Below are 26,668 nucleotides of genomic sequence, written 5' to 3'. Positions count from 1 at the left end.
TTAAAGTTTTATTACCTGCTCACAGAGAAGATAGACTGCTTGGAACCCAACAAACATACGCCCTTGAGGAAGCCAGTGGGTGTGAATTTTGAGTGGTGCCCGTGACTCCCTCCCTTCTCCTGTGGAGGCTGTGAGCACAGCCTCTGCAGCATCCACAGCTCCTCCTGTTGTGAGAAGAGGAGTCAAACCTGAGACTCCCGCCTGTTAGGCCATCAAGTCCAGCTCTCATCTTGGGTGCTTAATATTAAATTAGAAGGGAGCTGAATTGTTTTTTTCAACAGAGCAGCAAGAAAAGGTTTTCTGGCAGCCTGCACTGCTGTCATCCATTTGTATTCCCACAGCAATGTTGAATGGAGAATAGGGGTAGGTAGGCTGTCAGGTAACCAAGGTACTCAGATGCCCCCTGCTGCACTCAGAAGGAACACCTTCATTACAGACTCCTTCAGTTGGTAATTTTAAGCTTGAGCAAACAAGGTCCAGAGTATTTTGTTATGTAGCTATCTCAGCATGGAACAAGCTGCCAATAAGGAGGTGCAGGATTTGAAGCAGTTTAGAAAACAGATTAAAGCTATACATTTTGGAAAGGCATATAGATGAGGTGGCCAGTTATATGAGAGTTTCATACTGTTTTGTTTGTATGTTTTAAAATTGTGTGAATTCTTATTATAGATTGTAATTTTATGCTTATTTTATGTTGTGTGTGAGATATAATTTTATGATTGTAAATTTTATCCACACTGGCCGAATTTCTCAGGAAGTTGTGGAAAATGAAAGAAAGAGAATTTTTTTGTTTCTATAACATAAACCATTCCAGTCCAAATAACTTTGTGACTGTGCATTAGCAGGAATGCTGGTACTGCTGTGGGAACCACAACCGCTCAATGCTCTGTTTAAGATAAAATTATTGGCGAAAATCATTTCCTATAATTGTCTTCAGAGCCAGGTCAAATTGGGATGAGATGAAATTCACTAACACCCTTAATATCTTGTTCCCATTCAGTAATGAAATATGGAAAAAATTGGATTTGTTTTATAGAGCAAGCAGCAAGTTATCCCTTTGTCAGATAAAAATCTTGATGCCAGAAGCAAAATGAGCATTATTACACAGAGATCATTTCAGCACTAACAAAGAGCGAACAGCCTATTCCTATCCCCCAATATTTCTGTTTTCCTATAACTCATATGGTCAGTTTTCAGCTCTCAGTTGCCCTTGGCTGTATTGAACATTATATATATATCTGTTCATATGGAGGCAGAGGGAAAATAGAGCATTATTCCACAGACCATTTATTTTGGAAACAAAGAGCTTCTCATTAGCAGAAATCATCAACTGAGAGTACTCCCTGGGCCTCTATAACAAGTCATTGCAACAATTGGGAAATGTTGCAGGTCTACTGACTGAGCTCACAGAAAAGGAAAAATTGAATTTTGAGAAACATATTTTTATTTGATTAGGTCTGTGTCATTCAATTTAGATTATAATTTATATATTTCTGAAGTCTTTTGAACTTTCTGTAAAACAGGGGATAGAGGAGAGTGCTGTAAGCTAATTATTATCCCAGATCTGATTCCAGGGGTCATTGCAGACCCAGCACCTCAGCTCTAGCAGAGAATATTTATAATCTAGAGGAAAGGAGAGACGGGGAGATCAAATGTTGTGGAGGGTAGACCCTTGGCCTGAGGTGGAGTTGATGCTACCCATGGGGAGGCCCCCATGGGTCCCCACCATCGGGAGGCCCCCATGGGTCCCCACCATCGGGAGGCAGAGCAGAATGGGAAGCCAAGGCCGACCGGAACTTCACCAATACCAGCCCTCGTTCCCTGCAGGTTGAGCCCTTGGGTAACGGAGCCGGCTGGTCTTAGGCGAGCCTCCGCGTGGTTGATCCTGATGAAGATGTTCAAGGCAGGGAGCCAGGAAGCAACAGAGAGCCGAGTTCAAGACAGGGCCTGGATCCAGAAGCCCGGACAGGCTGAGACAAGCTAGCAAACAGGAACAGGTTAAGTCCGGGCTTGTAAGTAAGCTGGAGCCTAAGAAAGGCCAAATCCAAATAAACAGCAAGAGGCAAAGTCAAGTTCAGGCTGTAGTCAGGGCAGGCGGCTGGAGACAAGGTCAAGTGCAGTCTGTAGCCAGGGCAGGCGGCTGGAGACAAGATCAGAGGTGAGCAAGGGTCAGAGCCAAAGAATCCATCCAAGGCATGGTCAGGCACAAGTGAGGGTCAAAGCCGGGAATCCGTCCAAAGCATGGTCAGGAACGAGCAAGGGTCAAAGCCAGGAATCCGTCCAAAAGGTGATCAGGAACAAGCAAAGATCAGGAACAGGAAACTGGTACTGGAACTCGAGAACTGGAACAGGAACACAGGACTGGAACAAACAAGCACAGGAGCAGGAACAGGAACATGAAGAAGTAGCAATTAAGCACTAGAGATGTGAATCGTGTCCTCGATCGTCTTAACGATCGATTTCGGCTGGGAGGGGGAGGGAATCGTATCGTCGCCGTTTGGGTGTATAGAGTATCGTGAAAATCGTTAAAATCGTGAACCGGCACACTAAAACCCCCTAAAACCCACCCCCGACCCTTTAAATTAAATCCCCCACCCTCCCGAACCCCCCCCCCAAATGCCTTAAATTACCTGGGGGTCCAGCGGCGGTCCGTAGCTAAATCGGGGGAAGGGGGAGGGCAGGAAAACCGGCACACTAAAACCCCCTAAAACCCACCCCCGACCCTTTAAATTAAATCCCCCACCCTCCCGAACCCCCCCCCCCCCCCAAAATGCCTTAAATTACCTGGGGGTCCAGCGGGGGTCCGGGAGTGATTTCCTGCCGCGAATCGTTTTCCGTACGGAAAATGGCGCCGGCAGGAGATCGACTGCAGGAGGTCGTTCAGCCGGGGTTCCGGACCCCGGCTGAACGACCTCCTGCAGTCGATCTCCTGCCGGCGCCATTTTCCGTACGGAAAACGATTCGCGGCAGGAGATCGCTCCCGGACCCACGCTGGACCCCCAGGGACTTTTGGCCAGCTTGGGGGGGCCTCCTGACCCCCACAAGACTTGCCAAAAGTCCAGCGGGGGTCCGGAACGACCTCCTGCAGTCGAATCGTGTTGGTCTATGGCCGCCGCCATTTTGCGCCGCCATTTTGCAAAATGGCGGCGCAGAATGGCACCGGCTGAAGACAACACGATTCAATTGCAGGAGGCCGTTCCGGACCGCCGCTGGACCCCCAGGTAATTTAAGGCATTTGGGGGGGGGGTTCGGGAGGGTGGGGGATTTAATTTAAAGGGTCGGGGGTGGGTTTTAGGGGGTTTTAGTGTGCCGGTTTTCCTGCCCTCCCCCTTCCCCCTTCCCCCGATTTACGATTTTTTGACGATAAATCGGGGGGAATTGGTATTGTATCGTGGCCCTAACTATTTTTGACGATTTAAAATATATCGGACGATATTTTAAATCGTCAAAAAACGATTCACATCCCTATTAAGCACATGACAGGATGAGTGGAGACCTGTTGCCAAGGCAAAGACCGGATAGTGGGGCCGGCAACGTCATCATCCGGGGCCGCAGGAAGGTTTCTTGCCGCAGCCCCTTTAAAGTTGGGAAAGGCGTATGTACGCCTAAGGCACAGTAACTGGAACTACGTGGTGGCGGAATCTCCCCTCCATGCATAAGGGAAACCCGACTGGGACCGGAGGAAGCCACAGAGCAGCCGGAGGAATCGGGGGAAATGGTAGGAGCACGAGCAGTAAAGAGGCACAGGAGGTAAGCCTTATTTCAGTGCAAAGGAAGTTCAACAGAGGGGTTAAACTAAGAAGCAACGTCAGGTGGTGGGAGCATGTAAGACCCCTTTCCTGGATAGGGGTATGCATGCTGAAATGGATCATTTTAAATTCATTTACAGCCTAATTTTCAAATCTGCCCATGGTGTACAACATTTATGCGCATAAGTAGACATGCTGAGATTTATACTAGTATTTTATAAAATGTGTGGTGGGAGTGTTGTGGGTCACCAAAATAAACAATACTGGCAGCTTAAAGAAAGATCTTTATCTAAAGCATGGAATATTCCAGCTCAGTGTGAAATTACCAGCAAGGCAATTCAGAAGCAGTCTCAGAGAGCATTGTTGACACAATAGCTTCAATAAATTATCACCTCTAATTTACTCACCAATGAGTTAGTTACCATTTTCTTAATTGGGTGACATTAAAGCAACATCCTCTTAATAGGGTATTATAATTTATTTATAATTTATTTTATTTATTTCATTGGTATTTCACCTATAATAATATATCAAGCTAAGCGGTTCACAATAAAACATAAAACAATAAAATTACATCTATGTAACACTAAAGACAAATAAAACATACAAAACATTTTTTAAAAAACCAGTCCCTTATCACTATCCAACTATTCATTGGAATGCCTCATTGAAAAGAAGTTTTAAACGTTTTCCAAAATAATTTGTAATCTGAAATAGCTTGCAGTTCAGGTCCAAGCTGTTCTAGAGCACGACTCCACCAATGGAAATGCAGCGCCACCTTGTTTACTGCAAATGGACCGCCTTAAAAAATAATGTTTACCTACTGAAGGTAGCGCCCTATTAAGCACATAAACCTTGAATAACTGTCAAAAATGATGGGGGCCTTATCCCTTAATGGCTTAAAAATTAACAATAACACTTTAAATTTGACCCTCTGCTGCACTGGCAACCAGTGGAGCTGATACAACAATGGAGAAATATAATCAAGTTTCGAGGCCCATGTAATTAACCTAGCAGCAGACCTGCAATAATTGTCCTGCTCTTAATCGAGATTTGGCAACTCCAAAATAAATGGAATTCCCATAGTGCAATGTTGTTGAACAAATGCTTGAACAATAGTCCTGAAATCTGCTTGTTCCTATTAAGGTCTAAGTTGACGTAACTGATGTAACTTCGCATACCCTACTGACAAAACTGACTTTAGCTATTGTCGAAAAGATAGGGAGGAATCCATATAAAATCCCAAATTCCAAACATAATCCTGAAACTGTATACGTGACCCTTCCATTGATAATGTGTTAATGGGGCTGGGATTCTTCTAAATCATATGATTTATTATAAATTGAGCCCAGAAGGCAGGATCAAAACTTAAGACTGGATTTTCAAAGGCCTGCATGCGTAAAAATCAGGGTTTGTGTATATGGCCGGGGCTTGTGCGCACCGACGCATTTTAAAATGGGCCCAACCACGTGCCTCAACCCTGGTACGTGCACAATTGTCGAGCCTCTCCAAAGGAGCGGACTGGGACAGCGCGTACTGGCAGCCAGTCGGTGCATGCAGATTAATTCTGCTCCAGAGGAGCAGTAAGTAATGAAACAAAAAAATGTAAGTAGATAGGAAGGGGTTAGGGGTCAGAGAGGAGAAGAGAAGAGGGAGGAAGGTTAGGTATGGCGTGCATGTGAGCATGGCCATTGGATTTTATAACATGCGCATGCCAGCATGAGCATGTTATAAAATTGGCACATCCATGTGCGTGCGCCGGGAACCATGTGCACATGGATGGCCGTACACTCCTTTTAAAGTCAACCCTTAATGTTGAACTTTGACATACTTTTTAACTTTATGTATACATTCTAGCATATCAGCATGTTTTGGCATATTCTGGCATGTCAGTAACCTTGAATAGTTCTACAAGTCTGATCTGTGTAAGTTCACAGTGCAGTAATAATAACTTAATAGGGAAACCTTTTCAAAGCAGCCTAACAGGAGTAATACAAAAAGTATATGTGTATATTTATATTACAGGAACAAGTACACTTTCTCTGCCCATTTAAAAAAATTACATATGTATATTTTACACTTGATATAATTATAACAATTCATGCATAACAGAATTAAACATAGAAGTAGGTAATATATTTGAAAGTATGTATGTATACCATTTTGAAAATACTTAGTTGCAAATGGAAGCACCAATTCGCCTGCACCTCTAGCAAGTTAACCCAGACCTCCCACCCAAAATCTGCAGAAAAAAGACACATCTAATTTCAATTGTGCACGTTGTTTAGCAAGTTTACAACTGTTCATATAGGGGCAGATTTTAAATACTTGCGCGAGCGCGTACTTTTGTTCGCGCAGCAGGCGCGAACAAAAGTACGCTGGATTTTATAAGATACGCGCATAGCCGCGTGTATCTTATAAAATCCGGGGTTGGCGCGTGCAAGGGGGTGCACATTTGTGCAACCTGCGCGCGCCGAGCCCAGCGCGCGCTGCCTGTTCCCTCCGAGGCCGCTCCGATTTCGGAGCGGCCTCGGAGGGAACTATCCTTCGCCCTCCCCCCACCTTCCCCTCCCTTCCCCTACCTAACCCACCCCCCGGCCCCATCTAAACCCTCCCCCCTTACCTTTGTCGGCAAAGTTACGCCTGCTGAAAGCAGGCGTAACTTTGCGCGCGTCGGCTGGCTGCCCCGCTCCGTGGTCCGGTCCCGGGGGCTGTTCCAGAGGCCGCGGCCACGCCCCCAGACCGAAACCACGCCCACGTCACCACCCCCGAAACGCCGCGCCCCGCCCCCTAAATGCCGCGTTATCCCGCCACGCCCCCACCACGCCCCGCCACGCCCCCGACAGGAAGTCCCGGGACTTACGCGTGCCGGCGGCCTATGCAAAATAGGCCACCAGCGCGCGCGGGCCTTTTAAAATCCGCCCCATAGGTCGGGTAATGTGTGTGCGCATACTGCTTAAAAAATAGAAACTTGTGCAGGAACTTATGAACCCCATCCCAGAATGTCCCAGACCAACCTTTTTGACCCCTGTTAAAATTTACGCCTGATACTACAAGAATGTATGTACTGCTTAGGTTTATAAAATAGCATGTATCACCTATATGCTACTTATGCACTTATCCCTCATATAACTCTTTGGAAATTCACTTCTTAGTTTTGTTTCCTTATGGGTTTTATGGTTTTGTTTTTAAAAATACTGTGCAGTTTTTGCAGGTAGTATGCATGGAAATGGCTTTGATTGTGGCTAGTTTAAAACGATAAAAAAAAAAAAGTCAGATTTTCTGTTCTGCTCTAGAAACAGAATGAAATAACCTTAAAAATATTGTTGATATTTCTTATGTAGTTTTAAATGAATGTACATCCGTATCCCCAGAGCAAACGTTGGAGGCTCTGTAAGAGGATGTGATACAGTGAGCTAGTGGCATGTGTTTAAAAGTGCTGTACTCTGATCGTTCAACAGTGAGGAGAAGGACTGCCAGAGTGAATGGCAAAGTGGGTAACAGGGATATGCATTCCTTAAACGGCCATTTTCATTTCTTTACAAATAGAAATTTTATTTTTAATTTATTTAAAAAAACAAAAGTGTCCTCCCTAGGCCTCCTTCCACTGCTTCCCAGGGCCTTCCCGGATCCCATAGGCCTAGCCTGGGCCTTATTGGCCTTCTGACCCTCCCCTCATCCTCCAGGAAGTGAGCTAGGGCCTGGGACCTACTTGACCCCCACTTACACTTCCATGGGGGTCTTCCTGCTGCCCCACTGTATCTTTAAAAATAGCAGTGACTGGTCCTGAGACCGGTGCCAAAGAGACATCAAATGTGACTAGCCTCGGGGCCAGCCAGCACCATTGTCTTGTCCGGCCATACAAAGATACAGTTGTGATGGCTTCAGAATGTTGGGAGTGTGTCATATTTCGGTCTTTCACCCAAATGCCACCAGCAGATTTTCCAAAAATGATCAGAAAACTCAGCAAAAAACAAATCTTTTATAAAGTCAATATTTGCACAAATGAGGTGAAATTGCATTCATCAGCTATCTTCAGCATATGCCGTTACAGTTCATGCACATTAAGCTGCATTTTCACTTGCATTGACTCAGTTTGGCATTCTCAGCAAACACGGAGGAGTCTGGCTTTCACTTCAAGTTCACGGAAGATGTGCCCATGAAATATTCATGATTTGCCTGCAGAAGTGAAAGCTGCTGTCAGGCCTGGGGAACGCTGCTTGCTAGAAGATGACCTGGGCTGCAGAAGCTTGCCTGATCTGCTGCCGTCATTCCAGCATTAGGGGATTCCCTTAGATTGGGAAAGTTAGCCTCTTGGATCCTGTCCATCCCATGCACTAATTAATGGGGGTTGGGAGAAGAGGAAGGAGGAGGGAATATGAAGTTTTAACAAGAAGGAAGACATTTAAACAATCATTAAGAAACCTTTGATGATCAATTTAGCAGCAGGACATTGTGAAAAGCAATTAAAGTCCAGGCTGGAGTGGCAACATGCAAATAAATAGTGCTTAATTGGTGCCTGGTTTCCGTCACAGTATTTCCTTATTTAAGATGTAACTTTGAAAGAAAAAGAACAGAGCAGCACTGTTGCACGGTTATTGATTTATTGATTATGTTGCTATAGTATATATTGGGCCCAGAGTAGCACAGGGAGACATTGTTAAATTACCCCAAATAACTCCCCCACCTCACCCCTGCATCCGAAGCTCTTTCTGTGCGCCCTGGCCCCATTGCAGGCTGTGAGGGTCGTCTGTGAGTGACAAGAAGCAGCAGCATAAAGCTTGTAAAAGATGCACCCTGCATGTGATCAGGGCCAGATCCAAGCATTTATTTTATTTATTTATAATTATTTGCTTTTAGATACCGACATTGGATCGAGATATCACATCGGTTTACATGTAACTGAACAAATAAGACATAGGGCTAGGGCACCAAGTTCTGAGGGAGTCCACAAATTAGGACTCCCCCCCTGTTCATCTTTGACTTCCAGGGGTGAATAGCCCTACCTCTGGTCCTCAGCCTATGGGGGCCAGAATCTTAAATGCGGCCCTGCTTGTGATAAAACCATGCAGTGGGTGGAGTTGAGGTAAAATGCAGTTTCTGTGGGTCTCTGTACAAGCAGATTCTCACTGTCTTGGTCTGACCAGCCCAATGCACCAGCTACTAGGGATATGCAGTCATTTAAAAACAGCAAGGATATAACAACAGGGAACCTAACTTTCAGACTTCTTCACTTTATTGCAGTTACATGTGTAACGATTTATCCTAGCATTTATAAACTGAGTGACAGGAACTGTACAGTGTATAAAACACTATGTAGTTCTGCTCTGAAATTACGCGTGTATGTTTCAGAATGTGCAAATATTTCCAATGCAAGAAAGCACTTACTTTCTCTACCTATTTTATAAACATATGTGTGTATAATTTAGGCATGAAAAATAACATGTATGCATAACTGTAACGCTCCATACCTTTTCTGTGACAGCCTCCCTGCACTAGATTACATCCAGTGGCTCTGACTAGGAGGCAGACTGCAATCCCTGTGCCTTTATAAGCCCTACAATTAGGTCTTTCTGTGGCGCTGGCTGATGACATCATCACTGCTTTGAGACATAAGGAAATTCAGAGCACCTAGCCAGCCTCTCAGCAATAGGTCCTTTGGCGATTCCTTTGCCACAGTGTTGTCACGCCTGATCCTGTCTCCTGTTCTGCTCATCTACCTGCCTCCTTGCCTGCTCCAGGCTCCTCACCTGTCCGGGTTCCTGCTTGCCCCACTCTTCCTTCGCCTTTGGACTGACTTGCTGACCCAGCCTGACATTGCTTCACTTGCTGCCTGCCCTAACCTCAGCTTGCTTTTCAGCTCTGCCTGCCCTGAGCATAGTCTGCTTCCAACTTGCCTGGAAACTGGCCGCCCTAGTCTGTAACACCTGTTGCGGCCTAGTCCATGTCCGCACAAACTGGGCTGCACCAATCCTAGGGCTTACCTTTCTGAAATGTGACAATAACCCTCATTTATATACATATTTTATAAAATGTGTGCGTATACCATTTTGAAAATACTTGCTCGTGTCCTTGAAATCATCAGTTTGCCGATATCTCTGCCAGTTCACTCAGTCCATCTCCAGTTCACCTAGACCCTCTAGCACTTTAACCTGAACCCTCACCAGTTCACCCAGGCCTCCCACTCAAAAAGTTCAGACAAGTCCGATTTCACTTGCGCCAGTCACTGAGAAGATGTAAAACAGTATGAAAAGGTTTGAGAACATACACGTATAACCCTTATAAAAATAGCACCCGCAGTACGTACTTCTTGGCCCCATCCCAGAACATCCATAGACTACCCCTTTTTTGTGCTGGTAAAATGTACGCACAAAATGGAATATATATATGTACATTCGATATTTATAAAATAGCACATATGCGAATACAGGTTACTTACGCACATATATGCTCTGTTTCCATGCAGAACCCCTTTGAAAATGTACTCAGAAATTTGGTGTGCCATTTTATGCCATCGCCCATATGAATGACACAAAACAAACAGCAAAGTGTTGCTTCATTTCTGTAATACTAGCAGGTGTTAAAATCAGGGCGTGGATTTTTTCATGCGCAGCCGTACCGGCTCCATGTTGCATTGTCCTGTCTCATGCAGTCCTACTGGTACTGAGCACGGAGCAATGGAGTGAATGCTGTAAGCTGGGTGAAAATGTTCTTGATAAAAGCAAAAATGGCAAATGCTCAGACTTTGCAGAAAAATGTGCACCAAATGTTCCCTTCCACAAATATTTTCAGCACAGGAGGTTGGTTACAAAGGGAAACAGAGCATGCTGGGATAATCAGTAAGTACAGTGGTTCCCACTTAGCAAAATCACAAGTTAGCACATGGCTAATACTGTGATTGTATGTTAATTAATGTCTGCCACCATTGCATGCCTCATCAGCTATTTTGCTCTTGCAACAATCAAGAATTTGTTTGCTGCTAAAAATGACCTATGTAATATCTTTATACAGTATGTGGCTGCGTGTTTTGCATAAAAATCTTTGGTTCCAGGCTAATATTGGACGTTCAGTGCTGTGAATCTCCATGAGAATCATTTGATTTTTCTGCCTCGCCTCTGCTCTGAATGTTAAAGTCCCAATGGACTGTAATATTTGTGAAGGGAAACAATGGAAAAGAAAAAAGGACCAGGAGAGAGTGAAGTAAACATGAAAGCAGAAAGCCATAAAGATGCCTTTTGTATAAACTTGACTAAAATAACATTGGCCTTCCATTTCTTCCAAACAATAAAAGCAGGGAATATTGACAGATGGAGACAAACATGATGAATGCGTTATAAAATCAACACAAAGGGCAATAAGGAGAAAATTATCTCTTGTTTCTTCCCCAGTCATCTACATCAAAATGCTAGTGAATCGTGATGATCTGCTATTCCTATTCATCTCAAAATGCCTCAGTTCTTTAGAATTATTTTAGAGTATTTTGGCACTTTGAATACATGTTTGTTTGGGTCTCTTCTCTGTGGCCCCACAGAACCATCCCCAGTACTGTGGTTATGGACCTGGGGCTGGTACTTTCCAGGTTGTATACAGGGTGCTCAAGCTTCTACGGCTGGCACCTGGGAGCTTTCCTGAGCAGCGTAGACAGCAGTAACAGGGCAGACTGCATGGGGCTGACTGATCTTTCTCCTGTTTTGTTGTGTGTCTCTGTTACTGTGTTCAGATTCCTTGACACAACAAGAAAATGCCAGTAAGGGCACTGAGAAGCCACTGAGATAGCAATTCAGCAGAGGACAGGCAATCTGTAGGAATGCGGGCCTTCAGGGGAAACCGATGTTACTGAACTTGAGTGGCAAGGGGAGATCCACAAATCTTCAAAAGCTACAAACAAAATAAATAAATATTAAAAAAAGAAAGATGCAATAAAAGTATATTGCTCTCTCTGCAGCTCCCTCCTTCGTAGGCATGCTGAGGAAGGACTGGGCATCTCAAAGCAGCATAGCACTGTCCTGGAAGGAGCCAGACTATCCTAATGAAGTCATTCTGGACTATGAGATCAAATATTATGAGAAGGTTGGTTATTTGTTACCTCTTTCTACCTTAAGAATGCCAGGAATAATCTATCTGAAATAGGTCAGAGTTTAATTTTTAAACTTTTCAAAATGTGCTCACAGCATTCTCCAAGAATATGTTTTTCACATTCGTATATCGCTTTTACTCGTTTTTTTTTTTCAGATTTGTAACTATTGTTATTGTGTCATACAAAATGAAGTTAACCATACTCTTGATGTCCAGCATACAGGCGACAATAATTAAAGCATTTTACATGGGCAAGCTTGTGTTTACCTAAGTAAAATTAAGATCTGATTATTTCCCCTCCCCCCATGCAGCTAAAAGTAATCCAGTGGTAGTCTTGGGGAAAAGTAGGTGGGGGTCTGGTTGGGCAGGCACAGTCTGTGTGGCGAGTACATTATTATGCAGTGTACTTTGCACCTGCTTTGATGCCGTTTGTACGCGTATTTTCAAAGGGAAACCCTATGAGGAGTGTCCTTTTCAAAATGAGCTTGCAAGGCCTGCAGGTAGGCTCATCAACGTCCTCAAAATGTGTATCACGTCTGAATGACTGGAAACCAGACACTGCTGCACAGCTGAAATCCTGCCCTGATGAGGTCAAAACTTGTATGCCAATGGTTTTGCTAAATTAGATACAGGCAAAATTACCTGCTATTAACATTTATGTGCATCCCACATTGATAGCTACTGATGAATATGTTATAACCCATTTAATCTTGACTGTAGACTCTAAGAAAGGCATTTAAAAGATGTTTCAGGACAGGAGGGAATAGAAAACTGTAAAGCTCCCCTTAGTCCTTTCGTTACTTTCCTGCATAGTAATGTCTCTAAAAACCCTTTCTCACTTTAGAGTCTGGAACCAATTAGTTAATTTAAAATATAGTGTACCCCAATCCCTCCAGCCCCAAATACACATAAGCATTTGCCCGGTTTGTTGTAGGATTCAGACAGAAGCAATCTCTTTGCATGTCAGTTTTTGTCTTGGCTGACTTTATTTCCAGAGTCTATACCTATAAACAGTCCTCGTTCTCTCTGGCGAGAACTACAATATATTGAAAGTTTATTACATATTTCACCACGAAAAATGTCTGTGTAACCTCTGCTGCCAATGAGAATGATCCTTAAAGGCTGCAGAATTGGTCTCATCTTTGCCATTGGGAGACAATCAGGGCACTTACATGGCCAGGACTCCTGAACCTAACTGAAGTCTCCTATGAAGAAGAAGATTGGTTCCTATAATGAATTGCTCTGTGTTGGTCAAACCGTGATTTAATAAGTCTATTCCCCATGCCACATGCACACAAAGTTAGCATGGTGCTCCTCTTTATGTTCCAGTTCCTCTCCTATACTCTGATGTTGCTTCTAAATCTCCCTACAAATGAACTCCAGAATCTCATTATTTTCAATACGCCAGTTTTCTTGGGGAGATTTGGATCCAGGCAGGTGTTATTTATTGTCACATTCAGTTAACTGGAAAAGAAAGACTACACGCCTAAGCATAAGGGAGTATAATAAAATGATACACATTGTCCCCTAGAAATCATCACATTGAAAACTGGAGCATCTCATTGATACAAACAGAGCAGTTTTGAGCAACATGGATGATTTGTCCTTGAGGAACGTGCACCTGGAGACTTTCAGACACGCACAGCAGATGTAATGATGTCTTCCAGATCGGTCACTGCTGCAAACATCAAAAGGACAGGCTTCAATTATCTGTGGAATTCCAAAATAGGTGAACCCAAACTTTGCTCTTACTACGTGATGATGGTTCTCCTACTGAATTTGAAGGTCAAGCTTGCTTAAGATATTCCTAATCCTGCCAAAATTTCTTCTGGAATTCTAGAACTTGATAAGAATGCTTTCAGTTCTAACAGCTTGTTAGCCTGTTAATAATATTCAATTGTAAGCGGAAGTGGAAGTGAAAAGAAGACATCTTAAACAATTGGATGCCCAATTTTCCAGTCTCACAAGGTTCTCCTGCAATTTATCACAGTCCGCTTGTGATTTAACTACTTTGAATAATTTTGTATCATCCGCAAATTTGATAACCTCACTCATTGTATTCCTTTCCAGATCATTTAATATATTGAAAAAGCACCAGTACAAGTACAGATCCCTGAGGCACTCCACTGTTTACCCTTTTCCACTGAGAAAATTGACCATTTAATCCTACTCTCTGATTCCTGTCTTTTAGCCAGTTTGCAATCCATGAAAGAACATTGCCTCCTATCCCATGACTTTTTAGTTTCCTTAGAAATCTCTCGAGAGACTTTGTCAAACGCCTTCTGAAAATCCAAATACACTACATCTACCGGCTCACCTTTATCCACATTATTAACCCCTTCAAAAAAATGATGCAGATTTGTGAGGCAGGACTTGCCTTGGGTAAATCCATGCTGACTGTGTTCCATTAAACTGTCTTTCTATGTGATCTGTGATGTTGATCTTTAGAAAATTATTTTTCACTCAGCACATAGTTAAGCTCTGGAATTGATTGCCAGAGGATGTGGTTACAGCAGTTAGTGTAACTGGGTTTAAAAAAGGTTTGGATAAGTTCCTAGAGGATAAATCGATAAACCTCTATGATGGTAATTAATAAGCATAAGTGATCTATTTAATGTTTGCATACTTGCCAGGTACTTGTGACTTGGATTGGCCACTGTTGGAAACAGGATACTGGGCTCGAGGGACCTTGGTCTGACCCAGTATGGCATATCTTATGTTCTTATGTCTTATATTCCACTATTTTTCCTGGCACTAAAGTCAGGCTCACTGGTCTATAGTTTCCAGGATCGCCCCTGGAGCCCTTTTTAAATATTGGGGTTACATTGGCCACCCTCCAGCCTTCAGGTACAATGGATGATTTAATGATAGGTTACACATTTTAACTAATAGATCTGAAATTTCATTTTTTAGTTCATTCAGAACCCTGAGCTGCATACTATCCGGTCCAGATAATTTGCAACTCTTTAGTTGGTCAATCTGGCTCACAGTGATTTGGTTCAGTTCATCTGAATCTTCACCCTTGAAAACCATCTCCGGAAGCAGTATCTCTCCAAAATCCTCATTAGTAAACACAGAAGCAAAGAATTAATTTAGTCTTTCTGCAACTTCCTTATCTTCCCTAAGATCTTCTTTAACCCCTTAGTCATCTAAAGGTCCAACCGACTCCCTCAAAGGTTTCTTGCTTCGGATATATTTTAAAAAGTTTTTATTATGAGATTTTGCCTCTGCAGCCAACTTTATTTTAAATTCTTTCTTAGCCTGCCTTGTCAATGTTTTACACTTAGCTTGACAGTGCTTATGCTTTTTCCTATTTTCTTCAGGATTTTTGAAGGATTTTTTTACTAAAATAGCCTCTTTTACCTCACCATTTAAGCATGCCAGTAATTGTTTTGCCTTCCTCCCACCATTCTTAATGCATGGAATACATCTGGACTGTGCTTCTAAGATTGTATTTTTAAACAATGTCCATGCCTGTTGTATACTTTTAACATTTGCAGCTGCACCGTTCAGGTTTTTTCTATCTATTTTCCTCATTTTATCAAAGTTTTCCTTTTGAAAATTTAGTGTTAGAGCTGTAGATTAACATATTGTCCCCCTTCCAGTCATTAGTTCAAATTTGATCATGTTATGATCACTGTTGCCAAGTGGCCCCATCACCGTTACCTCACTCACCAAATCCTGCTTTCCACTAAGAATTAAATCTAAAATAGCCCCCTCTCTCATTGGTCCCTGAACCAATTGCTCCATGAAGCAGTCATTTATTCCATTCCTGGAATTTTATGTCTCTAGCAAGTCCTGATGTTACATTTACTCAGTCAATATTGGGGATAATTGAAATCTCCCATTATTACTGCACTGCCAAATTGGTTAGCTTCCCTGATCTCTCTTAGCATTTCATAGGGATGTGCATTCACCTTCAACGAATGTGCAATCCGCAACGAATAGGTCCCTGTTCGTTTGATTCTTGGGTTCGCGAAATGCATGACGATCCCCCACGAATGAAACATATCATATTAGTTTCATTCTTTTGATTTACAGTGCTTTCTTAGCGGCCATTTGAAATAGGCCATGTGGGAGTATCCATAGCAACAACCAGCCCTTTCCTGTGAGTCATAAGTGACCTCACAGCCCTGTCATAGAGCGGGCGTGGGGAAAAGCACTAAATAGCTAGAACTCACGGAGGGAATGGTGCTCTGCTGGATGGCTCTGCAACCCATGCGGCAGGGTGGGGAGGAAGGCGGCACCTGCCTGCCGATTTCCCCGCCTCGGGAACATCGATCCATCTGGGGCGCCGGGCGACCCGCTCACCCTCTTTCTCCCTTTCAGGGAAGTCGGCGTTCCCTCGGCTCCCAGCTCCCTGGCGGGATGAGAAAAGGCGGAGACGGGCCCGCCGATCAAACGCACCACACGTCCAGAGGTGCACAGCAGTCGCTGGTGCAGGTTTGTCCTGGCGCCGCGGAAACACAAGGACTGTGGACTCCCTCTCTCGCACCCCGCGCTTGTGGCAGGCGGCATCGAGGTGAGATCTTGTGGTGTTCTTGCCACTATCATGGTTCCTCAGTGCTATCTTTCTGCTGCTTTGTCCCTTTATCGGCGCCTTGTGGTTTTTTCTGACACTCTTTCTGCTTGCTATGTTTCCCCTTCATTGTGCTATAGGATGTTGATGCCACTTGTCTTGCCACTTTACCTGTCGTGCTGCCTTCGAGGGTTCATGCAACTGTTATCGGTGCTCTCTTTTGAAGCTGTGGTATGTTTTTGACACTCTCGCTGCTGCTTTGCACCTCTGTTAAAGCACTCTTGCCACTCCTGGTACCCATTTGCACCTTTACAGTGCCTTAGTCTATTCATGCCACTTTGATGCCACTTTGCCACACTCTAAGTACCTTGGAGCTCTTTTCTCGTTCTGATGATTGCTCCTCAGATGTTTCATCAGAATTGATAAGAAAACCCCAATTCTGCAGTCAAAAATAGGCTGCAAATACTTCCCCCATTGACTTTAATGGCAAATGAAAAACGAATGAAACTAATGAATGAATTGTTTTTTCCCCTTATGAAACTAATGAAATGTATTTGGGTCCCAGCGAAACGAAAAACAAAACGAAATGAATTTTTTCCTTCTGCACATCCCTAGCATTTCATCATTTGTCTGATCATTTTGGCCAGGTGGACGATAGTATACTCCTATCACTATACTCACACACATGGGATTTCTACCCATATAGATTCTACTGTGCATTTAGTTTCTTATATGATCTTTACACCCTCCCAGTAATAAAGTGCTACACCCCACCAAGTTGATCCTCCCTATCATTGCGATATAATTTGTACCCAGACATAGCACTGTCCCATTGGTTATCCTCCTTCCACCATGTCTCTGAGATGCCAATTATGTCAATCTCATCATTTGCTGCTATACACTCTAACTCTCCCATCTTACTTCTTAGACTTCTGGCACTGGCATGCAGACATTTCAAAGTGTGTTTTTTGTTTGTATTAACAACCTGTTTTTCAGTTGATAGGGATAATTTGGAATCCTTTAGCTCAGGTGATTCTTTACTTATAGGTACATGGGCTACTTTTGCATTTATTGAAACCTCTGTTGAGATGCCCTAACTCTCGTTTCATTAGTACTGTATCTTTCAAAGATACATTCCTCCGAACCATGCACTGCTGACTGACTTGGCTTTCCCCCTTGTTCTAGTTTATTATGCTATATTACTGTATATTTAATTTTTGATGTTATGCTTTGTGTTGTATTTGCAATGAAATGTAGCTCAGGTGGGAAGGATTCCCTTTCAGGTGTGTGCTGTGGCCTGCCACCTCCCTAGTGAGAGTAGTAGGGATGTTTCATTCATCATTGTTATGGTTTATTTGTTTTTCTATACCGCCGTATGAGTGGGAACCTTCACAACGGTTTACAATCATTTAACAAGGAAAGTACAATAATGAAATAGTAAAGGAATGATACCATTTATCATATATAAAGAATATTATGTTGTACTGCTGTATTTTATTCCTGCTAAGATGTAAACAACTTTGGTTTCCCTATTGGACGGGGAAAGGCAGTATAGAAGAACGAAATAGTAAAAATAAAGAGCAGCTGTAATTTTCCCAGGGAAGAATAAGATTGGGCTGGCTTTAGATATGCTCTTCCTGGGACAGTTTATATTTAGGCTCATTCTTTGGTTTGCATCTTGCCCTGATAATATATAATTTAGTGCATAAAACACAGAGCTCTTTAAACTAGCTAGAGGAGATGGGTCTTATGGATTTAGATTTTAAATGTAATTACTTGTGTTTCTAAATCCGAGCTCAAGGCAAATTATAATTCAGGTATTTGTGGTCCTTATCTGTCCTTATATTCCCTGTTTATTGTTACAGCTACATATTTATAATCTGGGGTCTACTTTCACATTCTGGGTCTGCAAGTCCAAACCTTCCTTACTCTTTCCTCCCAAGGAGAAAATGTGATAATCCCAACCTAGGATTAGCTGTTTTATGACAGGTGCCATCTAAAACAACATTCCTTTTCTAGAGTTTGCTCTCATTCTTAATGTTTTCAGCATTAAAATATTAGTCTTCTGATGAGTAAACATTGCATCATTTGAGCCCCACTCTGAAACCTTGGGATCCAGCTTGTAGCCTTCCTTCTCCCCTCACACAGGGAGGTTTCAGGGTCCCTACTATTGACTGATACAAGTGTCCCTCAGTGGCCTGAATCAGCCCTCCAGTGATAAGTAATACTAACATATGAATGTGACAAAGAGCATGTGAAATGCAAGGTTTGCTCTTACAAAGCATGCATTAAGTTTTCTAAAAATATGCATAATTTATTATTAATGCTTTCAAAGCGTCCTTTCATGCTGCTTTTGTCAAAAAGGCTGACTTCACTAGCTATCATTATGTATTTCTTCCCGAGATGTTAATAGCTTCAAAGTCGATGGAGAGAACACACCTGCTGCTCAGCAAAACATTTGTGTAGCTGCAGAAGTGTGACAGGGTTGAAGCAGGTTTTATTTGTGATGACCTTGTAGAAACGGTACCAATTCCAAATAAATCAATAAAGGACTGTCAAGAAGAAAATGTTCTCGCTAAAAGTGCCAAGTATTCTTCCACTTAAACATCTTCCAAGAAAGCTATTTAGGTATTCACAGCTTTCTTTGACAGAGATGCAGTAACTGTGTAACACTAAATTCCTAAACATCTTTTTTTATATATGCTGCTTTCAAAAATTATTTTTAAGCTGGTAAAAAAAAAATGCTCTGTATTTTCTGCCAAAAATAACTATCAGCTCAATTTAATTACCCTTTAGGGATGTGCAGCAGGGACGGATTCGTCCTATTTGGTATTCGTCGGGACCCAAATCCGTTGCATCCGTTCTAGGGGGACCCCGATCCGTTCATTAGTTACATATGTATTCGTTTCCCAAAAAACCCCCATTCCAACCCTTTAAATTTAATTAACTACAACCCCCCACCCTCCTGACCCCCCAAGACTTGCCAAAAGTCCCTGGTGGTCCAGCGGGAATCCTGGAGCAAACTCGGGCTGTCGGCTGCCCGGCTGTCGGCTTCCAGTATTCAAAATGGCACCGATAGCCTTTGCCCTTACTATGTCACAGGGGCTACCAGTGCCATTGGTCGGCCCCTGTCACATGGTAGGAGCAATGGATGACCGGCACCATCTTATTTATTTATTTATTTAACATTTTTTTATATACCGAGGTTCTAGTAACAATGTTACCAATCACTTCGGTTTACATATAACTTTGGGATGACATAACACAAGTGTCTTACATAGAACAAGGAAATGAAGAACTGGGTGAATAATTAATTAAATTAAATTGCATAAAACATTAAGAGATAAAACATTAAGATAAAACATTAAGAGATAAAACATTAAATTGCATGAAACATTAAGAGAAACAAACATTTTTAAATTACTGAAATCTAACATACTAGCGATTCGGATCAGTCAAGTAACAAGTAGTCAGTCTTTGGCAGGAGGAGATTGTATTTGTTTCTGGGATTATTAAGTAGTGGGACACATGGTGTGTTGACCCAGTCGGGAGAGTGTTAGTGAAGGGAGAGTGTTAGTGAAGTCGAATCAGGCGTATGCTTGGGTGAAAAGCCAAGTCTTGAGTCTTTTTTTGAAGTTTATTGGGCATTGTTCGAGCCTAAGGTCTGAAGGGAGAGAGTTCCATTGTTTAGGGCCCGCTGTGGAGAAGGCTCTTTTGTTTTATGCTCCTACCATGTGACAGGGGCCGATCAATGACACCGGTAGCCCCTGTGTCATAACAAGGGCAAAGGCTATTGGCGCCATTTTGAATACCGGCAGCCGACAGCCCGAGTGTAGGAGATTGCTCCAAGCAGGGCTCCTGGAGGGATCTGCACTTACTAGTGATACGTTGTATTCGTGGGGGTTCACCATACGTTTCGTGACCCCCACGAATACAACGAATATGGCATATACGTTGCGGATTGCCAATATGTTGCAAACGAATGCATACCCCTATTACCCTTCTTGTGACTGAAAAGACACCTTAACCAGCTTTAGAACATTAGGTTCTTACAAAGGTAAATTGGAGGAGGAGATTGGTGGAAATATAGGGGAAGCTGCAGAAGAGTCTCGTCTTGCACACAATCAGGGCTCGCACATCCCAATAAGCAAACTAGGCAGTTGCCTAGGGTGACAAAGAGCAGCCATATGGGGTCGCGAGTGGAGCCCATCTCACTCATGGTCAAGATGAGTAGAGACTCGGTGGGTCCTGAGTGGAGTAGACTAGGCGGGCTGCGAGTATCACCCATCCTGCTCATGGCCAAGAAATGCAGACACTCAGCAGGCCACAAGCAGCGCCCATCCTGCTCATGACCGAGAGAAGCAGAGTCTTGGCACACATGAGTGAGAGGGATGGTGTGTGTGTATGGGAGAGCAATGATGTTAGTGAGCGAAAGGAAGAGAGCCTGTGTAAGGGTGCATGTGAGAATGAGACAAGGAACCTAAGTGTGTGTGTAAGAGAGGAGGGCCTGTCTGAGTGAATGAGGTCAGGGCCTGGACCGGGGGGGGAGGTAGAAGGTTCACCTAGGACACCTAATACCCTTGCACTGGCCCTGCACTCGATAAATTATGCTTTTACTTGTCCTGAGACAGGGCTTTTCCCAGATATTTCTCCAGACCTTAGACACTGCTGTCACCCAGCTCACTGTGCAGATAAAGGACTTCGGCTAAGGTGCTAGTGCCTGAAGTCATTTGATTGGCTGAAAGGATAACGATAATGTCACACACCATGAGAAAAGATATTTTGAGATTGCTTTTAACCCCCAAATGATTAATGGCTGTCAGTTTTATCTCATAGTCTACGTTTAGAAAGGATCCCGTAGCATCACGTTTCCATATCCTGCTCATTCCTTAGATATTGTCACCTATTGTATAAAACTTTCAGTTTTGCAAATGTGCACTTACTAGTCCAGGAGCTGTTAAATTGCAACCACAAATTCTGCTTTGTTTACGAGTGCTCTTTTAGAACGTGTGTGTGTGTGTGTGTGGTTACCACATAAGCACTCTGGATAAGAGCATTATCAATCAACCTGTATTCTCAATAATTGTTATTTTATTTTAGAGGTTTTTGTGGCTGACTTGTAGCAAAATATTTGGGTAGCACAGGGTAGTGAATACTGTCTCAGCCCCATGGTTACTTTTCTGTCACCTGGGTTGCATTCCCCAGTCAGGGTCCTGCTTAGGAGTTACTGTTATCTTTATTCTGCTGCCCCACCCACTGGGCACTGCTGCAGCACCGTCTACACATACGGGTAAAGGTTGTAAATCCAGGCCCGGTGTGACCCGGTGTGCACACCATGCGTTTGCACGGGGAAGCACACTTGGGAAGGAGCCGCAGCAGCATAAAAGGCCACAGGGCCACCGGCAGAGCTGACCTTGCCAGGAACAAGAGAGGCAGCAGGAGAGGCTGCGGGGCTGTCGGCGGAGTTCAAACTCGCTGGCGGTCAAAAACGAGAAAAGTTTGCAGAGAGGTGGGCTGCCAGCGGAGATCAACCCTCCAGCAGCCTTTTAGCTGCGAGCATGCGCACAGCTTTACAGCTCCCGCCACCCCTTCCCTTGGCAAAAAAGCCAGTGGAGCCGAAGAGAGAGTAGCCCGCAGGGCTGTGGTGAAGCTCATCCCACCGTGGCCTGCAGAACCTGTGTGCGTGTGAATGTATGTGTGTCTGTGTCAGAATTTGTGTTCATGTGTGTGCCTGATTCAGAGCTTGTGTTCATGTGTATATGTCTGTGTCTACGTGAGAGATTTGTGTGTGTCAGAGTTTGTGTGCGTTTTTGTATGAGAACCTGTGTGCTTGTGTGTGTGTTTGTGTGAGAGCCTGTGTGCAGGTGCCTGCATGCATGTGTGTGTGTGTGTGCTTGTGAGAGCCTATATATCACATATAGGTGCTCACGCACGCACATAATGTGTCTGTGAGGAAAAGAGAACAAGTGTGATTGACAGCATAGGCATGTGTATAAGAGATGGGAGTGTGTGAGAGAGTGAATATGTGTGTGTATGTGACGATAGTTTGTGTGGCCCCACCTCCCCAATCCATGACAATCTCAAGGTGACTGGAAATCAAAAGATCCCAGGTATGGAGAGCAGGAGATTTTTTCATCCTTATTGGTTTTAATTTGATGTTTCTACTGCTTTGAAATATTTTATTGTTTTTTGGGGAAATATTAGAACATATTTTAATTATTGGATTTTTTTTATTTATCAGTTGTTTTGAAATATTTTATTGATTTTGTGAAATTTGGATATTCATTTTAACTGGTTTGAAATGTATTCTTTTTATGACTATGATTTTATTATTGTGATTGATGTTTTATATTTCTTAATTTTATTTTTTAATGTTTTATGAAGAATGCTACTTTCTCTGTTTTTCCATTGTTGCTCTTCTTCGCATGTTTCTATTTATACTTTCTGGTCTTTTTAATTCTGTATTTGATCAGGATCTGTCTCTGTTCTCCGTATGTGAACGAGGTGAGGTATTCTGCTGCCATATAATTTATCTGTAGTGATCTATAGTAGTCCAATTTGTTCTGTTTTCCTAATAGGAAGAGTATTGGTGTTCCAAGGCCTGATTAATATGTGCAGTGTTACCTTTTCATAGATAAAGTTGTTACTGTTTGAGTGCTGGCAGTTAGAATTGTTTTGGTATGGGAAGTTTACTATACTGTAATGGTAATTCTGTTTATTCATGGCTTTCTGAGGGCCAAACTCACACTCAGCACACATTACAAAAAAATATAATTCCATAAGAGTTCCAAGTGTCTTTTTTATAGGATTTTCTGGTTGGCATCACAGCAGTGCATGTAAATTTATTTATTTATTTATTTAGAAACTTTTATATACCGGCATTAGTGGGTACATCATACCGGTTCACATAATAACTTAAAGCTTGGAAAATACATTTCAACAAGGAGAATGTAACTGCATATGATATGCATGTTGTAAGTGATATTTTGCCTCAGAAGACTGACTTTTGAATGTGCTTTTTTCATGTAAAATCTGTTATACATGCATAATTGAATTGTGTGTGTGCGTCTGAAGAGGGTGTGTGTGTGTGTGTGTGCGCGTCTGTAGAGGGTGTGTGTGTGTGTGTGTGTGTGCATCTGTAGAAGGTGTGTGTGTGTGTGTGTGTGCGTCTGTAGAAGGTGTGTGTGTGTGTATGTGCAAGACTGTAAGGTTTGCCTAGGGTGCCTAATACCCTTCCCTTGACCATGGGTTCTGTTTGTGGGGGGAGGTGTAGTTTTTAAAAATAAGATTGCTGGAGGGAGCTGGGCGTTTTTTGATGGGTGTGGGACAGAGACTGAATGATGCGGGGCCGGGGGCAGCACAGTAATTGTTCACACAGGGCAGCTAAACAGTTAAGCACCAGCCCTGTGTAAATCACAAATGTAAAATGGGAGGGCTACGGAATGAGGTAATAGAACCTATGAAGGGAAATTTTTCAAAATCTTTCTTATAATGTATTTACAATAAATCTCTCAGATCTGAGTTACACTCTGTCAAGAGCCTTGATGATTAATTATTCCCTCAGAATAGTGTGGGTGATTTCACCGAGGATGAGCTCAATGGAGCATCCCCTTGTTGAATCCCGAGGCAACGTTTCCTGCACCCTGCACCTCCCCTCCCTATGAAGCAGCTGATCTCCGGATTAGAGGCACTAAAAGGCATTCCAGGGATATGGGGGTTAGGGGTTAGAGTTAGAGCTGCACATCCTGCCAGGAATCCTAGCATCGCTGAGGCATAAACAGCACTATGTGCCCTGTAGCTTATCTCAAGAAACAAGCAGGGCACCCAGCTCTGTCCTGCTTCCAGAATAACAACTTCACCCATTAGTTATTTTCAAAAAACTCATGAATTTTTGTTGGGCTTGGACGGTTAGCACTTCTGTGCTGGTGCAGTTTATATTCATACATGTGCACTTAGGCTTAATCAGAGCCCCCGGTTTCCTGCAGCAGATTTTTCAAGACTCTGCAGCAAGGGTTAACAAATTTTGCAGGTTTTTCAAAATTCTGTGACAAATTTGCATCATTTTATATAAAGATCCACAGCTCTATGCAAAAAAGTCAAGATTTTATTGAAAATATTCACATTTTTAAAAAATATTTTAAAGTGTATCACTGCTGCCCTCTTCTGATGAAGATATATAATTGCCTTCTCCCACTGCTGTACTTGTTGCTACTGCTACCCTAAATCCAACTGAGATTCAACTGCTTTGATATATATATATATATCAAAGCAGCATAAGTAATTTTCAAAGGATAGTCTCAGTTGGATTTAGGGTAGCAGTAGCAACAAGTACAGCAGTGGGAGAAGGCAATTATATATCTTCATCAGAAGAGGGCAGCAGTGATATGAATCCTGGGTCTGGGCAGAGATCTGTTTCTCTATTTGAAGAGCTTGTGTCCTAGTGTAGTGAACAGCTTGCTGGCTATGCTGATTGGCTGTTAGAGGGAACCAATCGGCATCTAGCTTTGTCTTGAATGCTGACAGAATGGCCTTGAAACAGCCCTGCAGGCACTATCATTCTTTGTTTAATTAATTCAGTCACTCAGCAGGGGATCTTAGAAGTTTGTTGAATGTGTGGATGGGCTGGCAATTATGCGGCAACAACCTAATTGTTGCATGGGAGGTGGACCCTTGGGCCGAGGTGGGGTTGACGCAACCCGTAGGTGAGGACCTATAGGTCCCCACCATCGGCAGGTGGAGTGGGCTGATAGGCAGAGGCCGCTGGAGCTTCACCTATACCAGCCCTCGTTCCCCACGGGTTGAGCCTTTGAGTGCCAGGGCTGGCAGGATTTAGGTGTGTCGAGTTTGAGTAGCAAGAGAGGTTGGTTCAGCCCGAAGACAGCAGGCGATGGATGGCGTAGTCCTATATGGACAGGATAAGGTACTGGAACTCAGGCGCCAATGGACTCGATTGACTAACGCTATTGACTTCTCCGTGATCAGATCCCAGCATCTCTTGCCATGACCTTCGCATTGCCACCGGTCCTGATCCAAGCCTGTCATTTGACGCCTCTCCTAGCCTACTCTCTGGACGTGGACTTATTAGGCTTCGGCCTCCCTTTGCTCGAGCATCATTCAGTCTCTGTCCCACACCCATCAAAAAAATCTCTAGCAGCAACGAGTACTCAAGTTAGCGAGGAGACCTGTTGCAAAGGCAATGCTATGGAGCGAGGCCTGAGCTTAAATACAATGAAGAGTTTGACGTCATCATCCGGGGCCGCGGCCAGGTTCCCGCTGTAGGCCCTTCATAAGGATCAGCGATGCATGCGCACGTGCCTAGAGAGGGGCGCGGCGTGGGTAGTGGCGTCTCTCCGCAGACCACGCGGAGAGGCCCAATGAGCAAAGGTATCCTGACCTGAAACGCTGGGGATTATGGCGGAGCCAGAGGCACCGGGGGAGGCCCGAGGTCGGCGCTGGTGGCCAACCACCGCTAGCGAGGAGGAACCAGAAGCCGGAGTCCTTGTAAGAAGGTGAGGGGGCCGTGCCGCGGGTCTGCTGTGGACGGCACGTGTAACACTAATTATGTGGCTTCTTCCACAGCTGCAAGATTGCCGGAGCCTTGGGGCTCTGGGTATAATGTATGTAATGGATCCACATATTTTGTTAAAAAACATTTACATTAATTTTGTTTATTCCACATCACCAGGCTTGAAGCTCTTTTAGAATTACTCTGAAACTATGGTATTTTCTAAAACTTGCATGGATTTATTTTGACCAGTTTCTCTGGAATGTCTTTGCTGCAACTATTGCATTTCCCTCCTTAGAGCTGACAGTCTCAAGGTCCCTCACTGAAAGAAATTTCCAGCAAGACATTTTCAAATACCAAACAAATTTAAGGAGCAAAAGAGAAAACAGAAAATATACAAAGATCAGAGAATTGCAGAGAACCTGTAAAACTGAATTTTTCCATTTGAATGCTTATATGGTCTTGTCTATCATGCCCGATATATATAGCTAACCATCTCTTATGGTGTATTGGAGTCATGTTGCAAAACAAAGGCAGGACCAGACAGTTGGGGCCAGACAGAGGTCAAGATTTCAGAGTAATCAGGGCATGGACAAAGAAGCTCCCTTAAGCGAGGTTGTGCCACATCAAAGCTTCAGATGCTAGGGATGACAGGGCTGCATGGAAGAATGAATTATATTTCATAAACATACTTCTTACTGAGATTTTGACTTACTAACTAGCAATAGTAACAGTAGAATAATTTGGTGGTTTGGGCCCAGAAGCAACAAGGCCTTCACGTATCAAACATATGGTTACAAGTATTTTGCTAAGCTGTCT

At 43.4% G+C, this 26,668-nt stretch overlaps 1 protein-coding gene across 1 annotated transcript in view; it reads left to right on the top strand.

Moving 5' to 3' along the window:
• The window catches only part of EPHA6 (EPH receptor A6), a 546,377-nt gene that overhangs the window by 303,885 nt on the left and 215,824 nt on the right, over window positions 1-26,668 (top strand). Inside the window, exons 5-6 of the mRNA XM_029577739.1 lie at window positions 11,695-11,823; window positions 14,606-14,625. Of these exons, the coding sequence (XP_029433599.1) occupies window positions 11,695-11,823; window positions 14,606-14,625 (149 nt within the window). The remainder of the gene's footprint in view (window positions 1-11,694; window positions 11,824-14,605; window positions 14,626-26,668) is intronic.

This window comes from Rhinatrema bivittatum, chromosome 15 (assembly GCF_901001135.1).
Source record: "Rhinatrema bivittatum chromosome 15, aRhiBiv1.1, whole genome shotgun sequence".
Classification (NCBI taxonomy): domain Eukaryota; kingdom Metazoa; phylum Chordata; class Amphibia; order Gymnophiona; family Rhinatrematidae; genus Rhinatrema; species Rhinatrema bivittatum.
This window is presented reverse-complemented; position numbering and strand designations above follow the sequence as displayed.